The sequence below is a fragment of the Urocampus carinirostris genome, chromosome 3, assembly GCF_059441175.1.
Source record: "Urocampus carinirostris isolate Australia breed hairy pipefish chromosome 3, RoL_Ucar_1.0, whole genome shotgun sequence".
Taxonomy (NCBI): Eukaryota; Metazoa; Chordata; class Actinopteri; order Syngnathiformes; family Syngnathidae; genus Urocampus; species Urocampus carinirostris.
The window spans coordinates 26246160-26262763 of record NC_142351.1 but is presented as its reverse complement, the minus strand read 5'-3'; the positions used below and the strand labels follow the sequence as shown (position 1 = coordinate 26262763).

Sequence of the window (16604 nt, the reverse complement as noted above, 5' to 3'; positions counted from 1 at the left end):
AAACAAAAAGCACAAATGAACAAATGTATATGTCGAGTTGGTGATGAAGGTGTTTGTGATGCTCTGGTCACCTGGCTGGCTGTGCAGTTGGACATGCAGGTACGCTGGTCACTGGCAAGGTAGAAGTTGGTGGGACATGCACATTTGTAGCCACCTCCTGGGGAGAGGAGGCATAGGTTGCTGCAGCCTCCATTGTTTGTCTGGCACGGATGGTTCCTCACTGCCAAGCAGGTCACAATGAAGAATTGTCAAGATTCAAGAAAATAACACAAGAGCAATAAGAGCAATGAGAACTGTGGTTTCCCACTTGTACACCTCTTCTTTCAAAATACTAAACTAGACTAGACAAGACTCATGACCTACGCTCGGACAATTTTTAGACACTGGAAGCTGCTGAGTAGCCAAGCCATAAATATTTGGAAAATACTGATAATGGACGCTATTTACTCTATCTTGTGAAAAAAAGGCTGGGGAGATTAAATGGTTGGAATTTGACTAATGAGCGATAGGATGGTAACTTTTTATCCCAACGACAATCTGTAATGTCTTTGTAATCGTAGTGCATTGTACCACACTCCCAGTTAGGTATATTACTTTTTCTTTTTCTACAAATAATGTTAAACTGCTATTTTGCCTGTCTGTTTTGAGTTTGTTTGGGATGGGGTTAATGTAGATTATATGTATTCAAGTCAGTCATTTTTGCAAAACATACCTTGTTTAACCCAAGGGTTGGGTTCCAAAATAAAACTCTGATAGGCTAATTCCATTAAGTAGAAACCTTTATTTCAAATTATTATCCAATTAAATACTCTACAATGCATTGAAATCAAAGAATACAAATTTTTACAGGACATTCATTTAACAAATAAAAGCACTCTATTCTGTAAACATTTTTCATGACCAATGGCTACCATCTTTGGGACTATTAGACTTATCACCAATTTCGTGACATAGCGAAACAGTAAAAAGTAAAGCATGTTATAGAAAGGGAGTACTGTATTATTTTTTTCACAATGCCTTTGTTTTCTCCAGATTTTTCCCCTCAACATGAAATAAAAAATTAAAATATGATCTTACTTTGTCAAATATTTTATATGATTTTTTTTCCTGAGGAATCTTACCTTTTTGTCTCGAATCTTAAAAATGTGCAACCATATTTCCCTTTGATATAAAAAAAAAAAGTATTGAGTGGAACCATTTGTGGGCCTGGGGAGTAACTGGCGCCACCAGGATTGTACTTGCCCAAGACACACCACAGGAATTTGTGCTACGACGAGTCTAATGGTTTAAGGATCCAACCACCTATCCCAACCAATATAATGTTTGCTAAATAGTTGGTTGGTTATCCATCCATTATCTGCACCGCTTATCCTCAGTAAGGTAGTGGGGGTGCTGGAGCCCATCCCAGCTATCCTCAGGCAGTGGGCAGGGGACACCCTGAACTGGTTGCCAGCCAGTCGCAGGGCACAAAGGGACAGACAATTCACTCGCTCATTCACACCTAGGGACAATTTGGACCGGCCAATTAACCTGACATGCATGTTTGTTTGTTTTTTAGAATGGGGAGGAAACCGGAGTGCCCGGAGGAAACCCGCGCAAGCTTGGAGAGAACATGCAAACTCCACACAGGAGGTTCGATCTCATGACCTCAGAACTGTGCCGCACAAGCGCTAACCACTGCGCTGCTGTGCTGCCCTGGTTGGTTATTTGGATGCTAAATGGTAGTAAAATTATATAACGCTGTTGTGACAGGGTAATTTATCATATGTCACAGCATAATTCCTGCTATTGATCGGACTGCTGCTATCCAACATTTCGTTAATTAGAAATCAATTTGAAATGTAATATACAGTTATGACAATACAGCAGAAACATGTTTTAACTGGTCAATGAGCAGCCTTGTGCATCATTTTTTATTAATCAAGTTTACTGCCCATCAGCAAAGCGGAGTAAGCCAGGGTTTATATGCGTTAATGCACCTCACACCAATAAGCAGGGCTAATGCTAGATCACAAATGCTAGAACCACAAATGTCAGCCTCTTTGAAGTTAACCCCTATTGATATGTGCTAGCTGCCACGTCTGCGTCGAAATGTGCTGAATGCAGGCTGGCCACTGCTGGATACGCAAAACATATTGCCCAGCCCGAGGCATAACCATTCCGTGGTAACATGAGTAAACGAGGCGGGATGGCAGAAGTAATGAAAACATATGAAATACGCGCTGTAGTAGAAAAGGGGGAAATTGGTTTAGTAGTTATCAAGTTGCCTGTATATTAATTGTAATAAATGTAAAAATTGGCATGATTCCTTGTGCACCGAGTCTCTCACCCTGGGGCTGGCGGGAAGGATGATAAATATGGAGATCCATAGGCCGATGGAGCGTGCTTATAAGAGTGGTCTTGTTGGTTCCCCGAGTCTTGTGAGCTCTGTTGATGGACTTGGTCTCCCAGTCAGTCCAGTAGATATACTCTTCAAACAAGGTCATGGCGAAGATGTGAGGGATGTCTTGGTTAAGAACTGCAAAGAGTGGTTTAGTGTTACAGTTACAGCTCAAAATCAGCCAACTGAGTGCAATGACTAACTTCAATTGTGCATCATTCTTTATATAATAACAAACACATAACTCCTAGATCAAAGCCCAATTTGATTTATGTACCTAACCAAATGGCCAGATGGCATGTTTCAATAATTTAAGGAATTAGAAAAGCATTTTGGACCTAAATTGTCAACAATAAATAATTTGAGTGATTTGACATTTTAATGCTGCAGCTGTGGCTTAGCAGATATGGAGGCAGGGCTAATAACAAATAGAAGCTGAAATGGGGTGCAGCAAAACGGCAAACGCTATAGCTTAAGTCTGATGCAATGTTCGATAAACCTGATCAGGTTTTATGCTCTGTTACTTTCTACCTTTCATGGCAAACTTGAATCACACAAACAATTGATTTGGTTGTAAAATACAGTAATAATCCATATGCGTCATTGTTTTCAAAACCTACGTCGAGCTAACAGCTCAACTGTTGTGACTTAGTACCGAGACTTTTTGTAGTATTAAGATTGCATCTGTTACGTTTGGGACACTATGTTCCCGTCACAATCAAAACAGAACAGTTGGTTTAATAATTCAAACACCTGATGACTTATTCTGATTGCATCCAATAGTAGAAAATCTACAAAAAGACTGTCGTAAAGTTTTGACTATAAGCCGCGACTTTTTTCCCAAGCTTTCAACCCTGCGGCTTATGCAAGAATGCGGCAAATGTATGTATTTCTTCCGAACGGCCGCTAGGGGCGCCCTACCACTAAGAGTGAGACATGTGGAATATAAGTGTCAAGGAAGACGCAAGTTTAATGTAATTTTGCGCTTTGTGCATGAAATAAAATAATAAAATTAGCAAGAACAAACCCTCATCATGGGAAAAGTGTCAATCAAAAACGGAGCGCTAACGACCATATTGGAAATCATTTACGTGACTGTTTATGTGAAAATGAAAATAATGTTGCGAATCTAACTGTCTACAAGAAGCAACGTCCAACAAAGCAGAAACGTTTAAAGAAGATTCCTATTTATCCTTCAGCATAATCGTGTGTTTTAGAGTAAATATTTTACATAGTTGGATTCTATGGATTGTCCTCGATTTAACGAAGCCTTTTTTGCTGATTTTCAAAGAAGTTGAAGACGGCGTATTAGATGTACTGGTAAATTACGCCGGTTTTCGGGTATCTTGTTTCAGACTGATCGTGATGTTTCTCTGATGAGTATCTTTTGAAATGGTCATATCTTGAATCCCAAGAGTTTAAGCTTTCCAATGATATGTAGCAAACGTATTTCAGTTATTGTTGGAATTGTACAGACACGAACTTGTTTATTATTAATCGTAACGTCAAGGGGTTAAGGTACCCTATATTACCAAAACTCTTTCTGTGTACATACTTTATTTTGTAAATACCTCATGTTTCAATGTGGGCACATGCGGCTTATAGTCACATACGGCTTATGTATGTACAAAATATTTTTTCCTTTGAGGATGCACCGGGTGCGGCTTATAATCGGGTGCACCTTATAATTTGAATTATTACCTGTGTGTCTTCTGGTACCATCCAAGCTTGCGAACTCAATGTAATCCTCCCGTGCGTCTGCCCAGTATATGCGATCATTGATAAAGTCCAAGGCCAAACCATTGGGCCATGTGATCTTGTCCTCTATGAGCACACTTCTGTTGGTGCCATCCATGCCAATCCGTCCAATATGGGGGTTGTCACCCCAGTCAGACCAGTACAGGTACCTAGACATGCACACTCGTCATTTGATGACTCGCATTCTTTAAATTACAAATATCGTATATTGGTTCTCACCCGTTGCGCACATCCACGGCTACAGCGCGTGGCTCCTTCAGGCCGCTGTTGACCAGCACCGTCCGGTAGGCTCCGTTCAGTTTTGACACTTCGATGGTGTCCCTACCTTTGTCACACCAGTACAAGTTACCACCGACCCAATCCACAGCTACACCGTCCGGGTTACTCAAAGAAGTTCGGTGTAAGACCTGTGTCAGAAACACAAATGTTTGGGGGGGGGAAACTCGACCTTTCTTTGCTCTCTCGTTTACTGACCGCCATGTTGCTTCCATTCATATGCATACGCCGGATCATGCTGCCCTGAGTGGTGACATCAGTCCAGTAGATCATCTGTTCTGCATAATGAAAGTCCAGTGCCACGGCATTATTCAAACCCTAAAAGAGAAGCAAGTTTGTTCTTAAAGGGGCTTGGAAATAAATTAACAGCCACCGTGATTTGTTCTCTACCTGTTTGATAAGAGTGTAGTTTGAGCCATCCAGGTTGAGCTTTCTCAAGTAGTATCGGTTGGCAAAGATCAAGTAGGCTTCCTCCTCTGCACACACAAACATGGTTTTTATGAGCCTTGATCAACACTTACATTGGATATTCAGGGCCATACCTGATGTAGATTTACAGATGGTGGGATCATTAGGGCTGAGTTCAAAGCCCTCTGTGCAGAGGCAGTGGAAGCTGCCATGTGTGTTGATGCAGTGCTGGGTGCAAGGGTAAGTGGTGATGCACTCGTTCAGGTCAACGCATGTCTTGCCGTCACGCTTCAGCTGGAAACCAGGATGGCACCTGCACTGAAAGTGCCAAGCGCACAACAGATGTCAGCCTCTGACAAATAAAATGACACTGAACTGCACAGACAAAACATCGTCCAATATTAGATTCTGACGGTATTATAAAGTCACAATATTGTTAAAAATTGATAATAATAATATTGATTACATTTTTTTTTAAATAAACACAAGGTTAAAAGTAACACATATTTGATACAATCAAAAAAGCGAAATCAAGCAAAATCTTTAATATTTGGATCATTAAGAAACATGAAAAAAGTTATGTTTGGACGAACAATACTTCAATTATAGCAGTGCCACATCCTTACTGACCTATTTTTCAAACCAAGCCAAGAAATATGCATGTTGGGGCTAACTAGTACGTGAAGCAACGTGCTGCATAGGGTGACTTTTAATTTTTGCATCATACTCCTTCTCCACTTTTAGTTTAGGAGATTTCACATGAATCAGCAGAGCAAAATATATAACTTTGTTTGCAAAGTATTTTTAGTGGGCCCTCTGCTCATTTCCTCTCAGCAGAATTCCTGTTCCCTAACCAATCTGCTTTCCAAGAAGGAAGATATAATGAGAGCTCGTTTACTCAAATCTGCAAGAAACCAATCAGATTGTTCCCTGTTAAATTTAATGCACAGCTCTGATTTGATCCCGTAAGAAATGCTTTGACTTAAGAGGTCACTTGTTCTTTGATCCACTGATAACTGAACACACGCTTTACCAATTAAGTAGCTATCCAAACTTTCCAGCTATTAAGTATGGAATGTATGTAAGCTAGTGAGGGGAGTTTCCCCATATTTCCAAATCCATGCAAAAAGCACAGGTATACATAGACTGAAAAAAAAAGTTATTTACACTCTGACCACATTTTAGGAAAGTCAATTTCTATTTTGTGGCTTTATTTTTGAACTAGTAATGACCCCAAATGTGGGTGAGCAGACTAAAGACACATTGACAGAGATTTGAAGAAAGAGTGGCCATCTGCATGGACAAAATCGCTTGTAATTATGCTACCAAAGAATGGAAACCTTCAACTATGCTCCAACTACAAAACGATCAGTCTCATCAGTCATGCAAGTAAAGGCTGAAAACATCCAAGCCAAATAATAGGCAGGTTTTAGGGAGGAAAAGAGCACCATATAACAGATTTTTAATCAGCTCATCCTATGTGAGAATTTTCTAAAAAAAAAAAACACCTCTATCCCATTTTTTTTTTTATTTCAAGAAGGCTTTTGAAAGAGTATGGCAAACTGCTTCATGGGCCACCATGCGGAAGTACATCATGGGCCAGACATTAGTTCAGACCATTGAACAACTGTATGACAGTGCCACCTGTAATGATTAATGGTACAATTAAGGCGTGGTACCTCAGTATAGGATGGAAATCAGCACTGGAAAAAAAAAAATAATAATGGCCAACAATCCCCAAGGTACCACCACAAACATCACCATCAACCACAGAGACATAGAACCTGTCACCAAATTTAAATATCTTGGAGCTGTTATATAAGAAGAAGGGGTCATAACAAGAAATCACCAGACTTAAATCCATATGGGGGGACAAGAGCATAGCAGTAAAACCAAAGATCAGACTTGTGCAAGAGACATGGACCCTCATAGCAAAACTGGTAAAGAAAATCCAGGCAATGGAGAAACTTTCAGGCATCAGCTATTAACCCATGTGACAAACGAAACGGTGTGCAACACCATCAGGGGGCACATTGGACCCCACGAAGAACAGTTGTCAACTGTGCGCAGACGGAAACTTCAGTTGTATGGTCACATCACAAGATCATCAGGACTGACCACAATGGTTTTCCTGGGCACAGTCCTAGGAAGCAGGAGGAGAGGAAGACCCAATAAGAACTGGGCCGAAAACATTAAGGAATGGATTTGTGCCAACTTTGCCACGACCCAAGAAAGGGCCTGGGACCGACAACAGTGGAGAAGGCTGTCCAGAGTTGTGTCCTCAATGGTGCCCCAACAACACATGCGGTTAAGTGACCTGTGTTATTGTCACAGTGGCATTTTCTTTTTGTAAAGTGCCGCAGATTATTGAATTTACATTATTAAATATTAATAAAGACACAACACAGAGTTACAAATAGTATTTTACTTGCATACAAACCAAATGTACATGATGATTCATAAATTATGAATTGACTTATGAATCATCATGTAAATTTGGTGGTACACACGTTTCATGATTTTCAAAAGAAGCACTGACCTGTTTCGCTTCTGCAAATGAAATTTCACACTTAGTTCAAACTGTTCTTTACGCATCTCCTAAAGTACTTTTACTAGAGAACCAAAACAAGTTAGGGTCTTACGCAAGTGAGCGCCTTACTTGTCAGCCAAGTGTATCCATTAAACATGTTTCGGGTCACTCACTACAGTAACTGGTATACTGGGACATGAATATTTCTGCACTGGCGACTGGGCCATTTACATGATAAGCGCTGGATTAAAAAAGAATGACAAAAGACTGAGTTTAATTTGGTATTTTCTTTTACCTTGTAGCCAATCTTCAGGTCATCACAGAGTTGTGAGCAGCCACTCAGTTTACTATTAAGGCACTCGTTGATGAAGCAGTTCAATTCATCAGATCCGTCACCGCAGTCGTCGTTGCGGTCGCATAACAACGTCTCGTTCAAGCAATTTCCGTTGCGGCACATAAAGGCTGATTCATTACACTTCCTCTCTGGAATCAGACAAATGGGTCATCAATAAAAAAATGTATGTAGCATTATTTAACACAAGGAAAACAATTTGGGGATATTTGGGAATGAAGAGGTCGATGTTCCGCTGATACATGAAACAGCTTTTTAAAAGATAAAGGGAGTCAGTATTTCATTCCAATAATCTATGAATTTAAAAAAAGTATGTGTTTTTTCTCTCCCGACTGCCAGAGGTGGTGCTTGAAGCACAGATTCCCTTTTCGCATATACAGTTTTTGATATACATACAGAAATAGTCATCGTTGTAGGATGAATCGCTTGCTACAAATAAACCCCCCCCATTTCCCAGCCACAGACTTTCAAAAAGGAAGAACCTCAAAGGATTATTCCCACAAGACCTTTTCTTTTTCCTTCTTCTTATTCTTATTTCTCTTTTCTCTTGGATTATTAGATTACCTAAACTGCCTGATAAACTGACCTAAGCCCGCAACAAACAAACCTCCACTCGCCTGCCGATATCATCTCCACTCCCTTCTTCTAACCCCAGTGTCTCCACGCCCGTGATTGACAACTTCAAAAAGTGCACACCAGTGCACACTAAAAGTGTGCTCATGTATAATGGCGTTGTTTGGTTCCAAAAGATGACCAGCGTTTACAGATGTATAATAAAGGTACAAATAACCAAGCTTGTAATCAAAACATTCTTCAGTTGTCTTTGTGTGCCGTGTCATTGTTCATGCTAGAGTATTTTCTTATCTATTTTTTATTACACAAAATAAATTGAAATTAAGTATTATCCTACACTGTTGTGACCTAATAAGGTGTCTAAGCCCCAGTGTCACCCCAGTCTCATTTTAAACAGAAGCTTCTCGTGTGAACTTGGGATCCCGATTGACAAGATGTTCTAGCGGTTGTTTCGGACTCAAAGAACCATAGTTAGGTTTGTCACTTTTGTTCCATCTTGTCCTTCCAGACCGCCAGGGGCGTAGCTTCAGGCGCCAACGACTAATACCAGCGAAGACACGAGGAATCCCAGTCTTCTTCACACAAGAAGATTCTAAGGAAACGAACATGTAGTGACGACGGAACTTATACACCTTCTAGGGTCGCACAGAGGTCACAAGTAAGGGTAAGATCTTAAGCAGGAGAGCCTGACCAGAGTTGGGGTCGGACCTTAAATGTTAATCATTATGTTGGTGTCGGGCCGGGCTTTTCTCTCGTTGACTTTTTTTTTTATTATCCACCAGTCATTGGTCTCTTTCGTCTCTCTGCCTCTCTCTCTTAAAGTGCTGCACGTCTTAAGGACATACTGCTGCTGTGGTTAACGGTGACATTCTCAATCTGTCAAAATGACGGACGGCCTCAGCATTTTCCCCGTCAACTTTTAAAAAAATCCATCAATGATGCAAATTTGTCGGTTGATGTAATATCTGAAGACACAGAAATATGGAAGATGGGAATGTTTATGCAGTCTTGTTTAATTTAGATTTTCTGACAAAACACAGGCTTTACGTGTCGCACATCCACGTAGCGCGGTGGCCTTCGCGGAGATAACTGGGCGCTCAGCGGGGGCAGCTATCGGCCCAAATCATCACTCCCCATGCAGAGTCCTCACAAATATAACATGAACTTTCCCGTTTACTTTGTGCTCGGTCCATTAAATGAAGTTAGTTGGTCGGGCTTAGGCTGGGTCTGGCTTTAATACCCGCTAGATGTTTTTAGGCCCAATCTTACCTCTCGTCACAGATGACTATTTTGGCATGCAAATCTCAAAATTACGCATGCGCAAAGGGAATATTTGGTGCTTGAAGCACTGCCTCTGGCTCTTGTTCAGGAGTTATAGAACCGTAGTTACATTGCTATGTTCTGCTTAAAACCAGGGTCACATTTTTCTAGTGATGATCACTACCTGAGTCAGTGCACCGCGGGTTTTTGGGCGCTTCGTCAGAGTGATCTTGACAGTCGAACTCGCCATCGCATTCCCATTTTTTTTTATCGAGGCAACGGCCGTTGGCACAGCGGAACCCATCAGGACCGCATAATGGATATTCTGAAACGGAAAAAAGTTGGTATGTATAACCTAAAAAAATGACCTACTCTCAACGATAGGGAGTGTTTTTTTCTAATTTCCTCACCATGAATAGCACACACTCACCACATTCACCGGCTTCATCAGAGCCATCTTCACAGTCGATGTCATGATCACACATAAAGTGCTTGGGAATACACTGCCTATTCTGGCACATAAACTCATTGTCGTCACATGTGCTGTTGGTGTACACTGAAAGTGCAAAGCAAAGTTGGTTCAATACAAGAGAGTCCAAAGTTATGATGCCACTTTGGTTGCTCTGCTAATACTGCACACTTCCAACTTACGGCATCCAGATTTGACACTCTCATCTGCTCCATCTGGACAGTCCTTGTCCCCATCACACTTCCAGCGCTGTGGCACACACATATGTGAGCCAGGACAGTGAAAGGCCTCAGGACTGCATGTTTTGGATTCTGGGATCATGGAAGACATTGAATAATATCATGTAGAAAGTGAAATATATTGCGATTTTCAACATATATCTCATTCATCTAAGAATTGCATCTAAGAATAAAGCTAATTTATAAACAAGCTAACTGAATGGCTTGACATCACCTATAGAAGATGAGCGACATTGCCAGAAATAGGTGTATCTGTCAATGAAAAAGTTATAGTTTAAAAGTAGTGCAAGTTTCCCGTTCTATTAAAAGATATATTCTTAAGAGTTAAAGCATCCAGGCAGGGGGAATTAAATGCAACTTTGGAAAAACTCTCCTTTTAAAAATATATTAAGTAGCTCACACAAATAGTTCTACTTGCACTTCCTGAAATTGTTTTGTTGGCTGTCCAGGGATTTCTTCCCAATTTAGTGATCTTTTACTTGATAATCTTAAGCAGGTGGTGAATACGGCCAAACCAAATACTTGCCTGGACCTTAGTGCTGCCTGACACTGTGAACCATAATATCTTACTAGACTGGTTGGAAAAATTGATTGGTCTCTCAAGAACTGTCCTCTTACGGTTCAGATCCTACCTCTCAGATAGATCGCACTGTGTTAAATATGGTGAAATTTCATCTCAGCCCTTTAGTGGGACCTGTCGTGTTCCGCAGGGATCGGTACTTGGCCCCCTACTTTTCAGCATTTACATGCTTCCATTAGGTGATATTATCCGCAAGTATAATATCAGTATCCATTGCTACGCAGATGACCCTCGACTATATCTTCTGATGGAGGAATTTGCCACACTAAACTGTGGAAATTTGGAGGCCTGCATCACTGAGATAAAAGAATGGATGTCAATCAACTTCTTGCGCCTTAGCTCTAAAAAGACTGAAATGTTAGATATTGGTCCATCTAAATGCCGTAACTTGTTCTCAAATACTGCTCTGAACATTGACAAATGTAATATCACCCAGAGTGACTCAGTCAAAAATTTAGGTGTCACATTTGACCCTAATCTGTCCTCCCTAACACGTTAAGAATATTATGAGAATATTCCATCTTCACAACATTGCTAAAATTCGCTTTATGATTTTTCAGTCCGATGCGGGGATTATAATTCATGCGTTTGTTACCTCCCGCCTCGATTACTGTAATGCACTACTCTCCGGTCTTCCGGAATCCAAAATCAAGAGCAAGCTGGTACAAAATGCTGCAGCGAGGCTTTTCACTAAGACAAGAAAGTTTGATCACATTACCCCGATTTTAGCTGACCCGCATTGAATCCCTGTTAGCTTAAGATGTAATTTTAAGGTTCTTTTGGTATTATACAACTACTACTACAACTACTACTATAGCGTATGAAAAACCTATATCTTATGTTGATAATATCTGTATATTATTTGCCCTCATGTAGGTTTTAGATGAGGGGATGGTGTCATATTAGTCTGGTTTGCAAAGATCTGTGGTCTGTGCAGCCCTTTGAGACTCCTTGTGATTATGGGCTATACAAATAAACAGGGCTTGACTAGAATATTTAATTCATTAGTGGTTTGTCTTTGGCTAATAGGGTAAGGGCCTCTAATTCATGGTGGCCATGTGCTACCATCTTTTTCAGTGTGGGTGTGCCTTTCTTTGATCCTTCCCTCACATAGTTTAATCTGTGCCTAGCCATGCTTTTGTACACAGTATTTGTGTATTTGCGTGTGTATATGTCAGGGATGTTGCAGGGAGAAAAAGGTAGTGCTTCTTTTACTGTAAAATGAATGTTTTAATTCAACCCCTTGAGTTGTGTTATGTTGTATGAAAAGGGCTATGGGAAAAATAGATTTGATTTGAAAAATCTATTTTATACATTCACTGAAAATAGTTCTTAAAATAAATGAAAGAAAACATATCATTAAAACCAACTATGATTATTTAACTTGATGTTCTGCAGTGTACCACAAAGAAACCAGAACCCATCAATTTTACCGTTTCATTTAAATATCACTTACTGCATTTGTCATCTTCGTCTGAACCGTCACCACAGTCATCAGCGCCGTCACAAACCCAGTGGCTGGAAATACAGCGGTGGTTTCCGCATTCAAACTGGGTAGCTGGGCAGAATTTGTCTGCAAAGGATAGAAACCAAGCCTTTATTTATAAACCAAATTTCAACTTTCAATTTGATGTATATTCACATATTTAAGAGAACTTGATATATTTAGTACGTCAAAAAAGTGAGTACACCACTCATATTTCTGCAGAGCTTTCATCATAATATCTAATCTAACAACTCTGAAGAAACATCGCTTTGACACATTGAAAGGTCTCCACCTTCCGGTTGAGAATGCCCCATATTCTGTCATATTTAGATCTGGAGACATGCTTGGCCAGTCCATCTCCTTTACCCATAGCCCCTTTAGAAAATTGTTGGTCATTTTAGATGTGTATTTGTATTATATCCTTGCCCGCATGCTGGTTTAAGATCAGGTAATTGTGTAATTTTGTAACTGTAATCCTGTGCAGTCCTTTGAGACATTTTTGTGATTAAGGGCTATATAAATAAATTTGACTTGACTTGACAAGTCATTGTCAGGCTGAAACATTGCCCTGTGACCCAGCTTCTGGAAGGAGGGGATCATTCTCTGCTTCATTGTTCCACAGTACATTCTTGAGTTTGTATTTGCCTTAATGAAATGCATCTCCCCTGTTTCAGTTGCAATCATGCAGCCCCAAACCATGACATTCTCAACACCATGCTTGATTATAGGCACAACACAAACATGTTTGTACTGCTCACCTGGTTGCAGAGACACATGCTTCACACCATCTGAGCCAAAAAAATAGTCTGTGTCTAATCAGACCCGATGCCATCTTTCCAGAAATCAATGGACTTTGTTTACATACTTATTTTTATTGTGTCAAAGCGAGGTTTCTTTAGTGATGTTCTATTAAACATTATAACGAAATCTCTGCGGAAATATGAGAGGTGCACTCTCTTGTGAAATACTGTTTATACGATTAAATGTAAGGAAAATTAAAAATCTCATCAAACCAACCGCAGTCTGTCTCGTCAGCTCCATTCTCACAGTCATTCTCCTTATCACACGTCCAGCTCATCGGGATGCATCGACCGCTAGGGCAGGCAAAGAAGTTGACTGGACATTTAAGCTTACGCTTATCTGTAAGACCAGAAAAATAAGTCAGAAGTCGAGTTTTTATGCTCCTAAACAGACTTGAGGCACAAAAGTAGTCATGGCACCGCACCCGGGCAGTTCCTCTCATCAGAGAAGTCCCCACAGTCGTTGTTGCCGTCACAAACCCATGAGGACAGATAACACAGAGTGGTTTTCTCACAACTCTGGAAAGAAGCGCCTTTCACTCCGAGGCGGAAAAAACGGGAGCAGTCCGTGGGCTCTGAGGTGAAACGAAAGGCAAATTTTACGACTTTTCATTTGAACAACATTTTTTTCAAGCGTCCTTACGGCAGTTCATTTCATCGCTGGCGTCCTCGCAATTGACCACCTGGTCACAGCGGCTGAAATTAGAAATGCAGCTGCCGTCTTTGCACTGGAACTCCCCGACTTTGCACAAGGTCACTGATGCGAAAAAAAACGTCAGCGCATAGCCAAAATATATTGCAGTGATGGAATAGAGACACATGACTCACTGTTGCAAGGCATTTCATCAGAGTGGTCACCGCAGTCGTCAGTGCTGTCACACCAGAACTGGTGGCCGATGCAGCGACCATTCATGCAACGACGGTAACCTTTCTTGCAAATCCGATTAGCTAAAATAAACAAGGAAAAATTAGAAAGGAAAGGCTACTCAAGTTCATAATCTGCTACTTATCAAAAAAATCAAGCTCAAAATAAGCACAAAGACGACAAAACAAAGAATAAAAAAAATAATAATAAATTTTTGCAAAATATCCTCACCACAATAGGATTGCTTCTCATCAGACTTGTCCTTGCAATGGGCCATGCCATCACAGGTTAGGCTGTAGTTAATGCAATCTCCATTTCCACACTCAAAGTCATCCACACTTCCACAAGAGATGTTTGGTGCTAGGAGGTACAAACATTTATGAAGCTTCCTCTCTGACATCATATTTGTCTTCCAAATGAAATGGTATTCAGTTCCTCTTACATGAACAGGTATTGTCTTCCAGGAGTTGTCTATCGCCACGGCAACTGCAGTTGACCCTCCCATCTGATGTGGGCAGACACAGATCTTGGCATCCTCCATTATTTGTGCGGCATGGAGAAAATTCACCTGCCAGATGTGCGATACAGAAAGTTGGAGTTATGTTGCATGAGAATTTTAACAGACAACAAATCGCTCAGAGGCCAAAATATGAGCAAGAGCGAAAACAACTCACAACTGTTAGTATCATTGGCGACTGCTACAATTCCCATTGGCTGCTGAGGGATGTCAGCCCGCAGAACTTTCATGTCACCGCCTGTGTACTTGTCCGCTCTAAGGACCGCCCTCCTCACCCAATCCGTCCAAAAGATGAAGTCTCCATAAACGGCCAGGCCAAATGGATGCACAGGCTCATTTTTCAACAAAACCTGAAAAGATAACAGTTGGGGCTTGGTGGAAGAAATGTTCAATCTTCCAAACAAGGCAAGATGAAATTTATATTGACATTGAGAGAAGACACATTAGCTATTGGACATTTTAAAATGGTAATTTGTTGCAAAAAGAAAAATGTGGTGTTTTGCTATAATCCCTGGTCCGAGACCTCTAGGACAATCTTGTGCTCAAACAATTGCCCTTTCCATTTCATGAAAACGGCTGAGAAAACGGTTTTGTATGAACAACTGTATTTTATTTTTTTCTTGGCCTTGCTCACAGTTTAGTGATATTATTGATGTTTACCAAGTGAAAAATATTGATTTTATTTAGTGCATCAAACATCTAGGACACAACTAGAAATACTCTGAATTAAGAAAATAAAATGAAAAATAAATAAAAAGAGGGCTCCTCAAGTTCCTACAAAGCCTTACAATGCACCAAAACCCTAGCGCAAAATGCCAGTGGGAAAAGTCAGTTTTTTGTGGAATGGGTATCGTACTTTTTGGTGGTAATCTTCTCAAAATATTCATTTTATTTTATGAGAAAAGGGATCTCCCCTCGATTAAAGAAAATATATAAACATTTACTGCATTTATGCAGCTACAGAAAGGGTTCAAATTAAGCAAATATTTCTCCCAATTTAGAACACATGTACCAGTTCCTACAAACACAAGCTAATAAATTCACAAAGCAATCAACAAGAGCACCATCAACTTATTGTTATTAGTTATTTCATTCAGATTGAGCAGCACTGATAATATTGGCAAAATGCACTTCCATTGGTAACATTAACATTCAGAAGAAGAGCTAAATGCTGCTTAACAGTGTTTGCTTTGAAAGCAGGACTTCACTGATAAAACACAACTATGCAGATTTCTATCACTTATAGATTCATATTCAATCAGCATTTTTATGATGCATTAACCACCCAAACAATTGAAGGGTTTACAGACCATTAGCTAAACTTTTTAATCAAATACAAGAAAGCCTTACATATCTGCTGCTTCCGTCATATTCACAGCGTTCTATCTTGTCCAGAGTGGCATCTGAGAAGTAAAGCTTCTCAGCTCGATGATCTATAGCAAGGCCGTTTGGAGTTTTAATATCACTGCCGATGATGGCCAGCACGTTTGCGCCATTCAGAGAAGCCCTCATGATACTGGGAGTCTGCTCGTTCCAGTTGGTCCAGAACATGAGACTGTGGTGAAAAACAAAAAACAAACAATGTGGTATATGGCGGCAGCTAGGCTTGCCAAAATACGCCACGGAATAAAAGTAACGGTCAAGTAGAATAAAACAAATGGGTGGGTGGGAACAAAACAGAATGAAAAGAAGCTGGAGCCGAGCCCAGCCTGGCTGCGTTTCAATCTTAATGACTCACTCCTGACACTCGTCCAGCACAAAGGCTCTGGGGTGGTCCTCTCCAGACATGGTGACCACAGTGTTTCGATTATAGGCCACAGAACGGCTCTGGTCCACTGTGTGGCGAGTGATCGTGGAGGTTGTGTAACTGGTCCAATAGAGTGTATCCCAACCGCGGTGGTATGCCAGGCCCTCGACTGAACCAACATCTGTGGACGTGAAGGAGGAAATGGGTCTTTAAAGAAGCGTTTACTAGTAAAGATGTCAGTAGGAATCAGAATCAGCAAGAAAATCACTGATTGACCGTCCTGTTTACAAGACTTCACAAATGAAATAATCAATTGCATGGAACAGGTACTGTATCTGAAAACATAATTTTACAGGAGAAATAA

The 16604-nt window shown here is 40.6% G+C and overlaps 1 protein-coding gene across 1 annotated transcript in view; it reads right to left on the bottom strand.

Moving 5' to 3' along the window:
- The window catches only part of lrp1ab (low density lipoprotein receptor-related protein 1Ab), a 130977-nt gene that overhangs the window by 17628 nt on the left and 96745 nt on the right, over positions 1-16604 (bottom strand). Inside the window, exons 42-62 of the mRNA XM_088331251.1 lie at positions 16232-16421; positions 15844-16048; positions 14651-14843; positions 14419-14544; positions 14208-14336; positions 13940-14059; positions 13755-13868; positions 13537-13686; positions 13329-13451; positions 12282-12398; positions 10189-10317; positions 9968-10093; positions 9722-9862; positions 7648-7835; positions 4957-5140; positions 4805-4890; positions 4613-4732; positions 4358-4545; positions 4082-4287; positions 2330-2518; positions 72-220 (exon numbers count right to left, since the gene is read on the bottom strand). Of these exons, the coding sequence (XP_088187377.1) occupies positions 72-220; positions 2330-2518; positions 4082-4287; positions 4358-4545; positions 4613-4732; positions 4805-4890; positions 4957-5140; positions 7648-7835; positions 9722-9862; positions 9968-10093; positions 10189-10317; positions 12282-12398; positions 13329-13451; positions 13537-13686; positions 13755-13868; positions 13940-14059; positions 14208-14336; positions 14419-14544; positions 14651-14843; positions 15844-16048; positions 16232-16421 (3173 nt within the window). The remainder of the gene's footprint in view (positions 1-71; positions 221-2329; positions 2519-4081; positions 4288-4357; positions 4546-4612; positions 4733-4804; positions 4891-4956; positions 5141-7647; positions 7836-9721; positions 9863-9967; positions 10094-10188; positions 10318-12281; positions 12399-13328; positions 13452-13536; positions 13687-13754; positions 13869-13939; positions 14060-14207; positions 14337-14418; positions 14545-14650; positions 14844-15843; positions 16049-16231; positions 16422-16604) is intronic.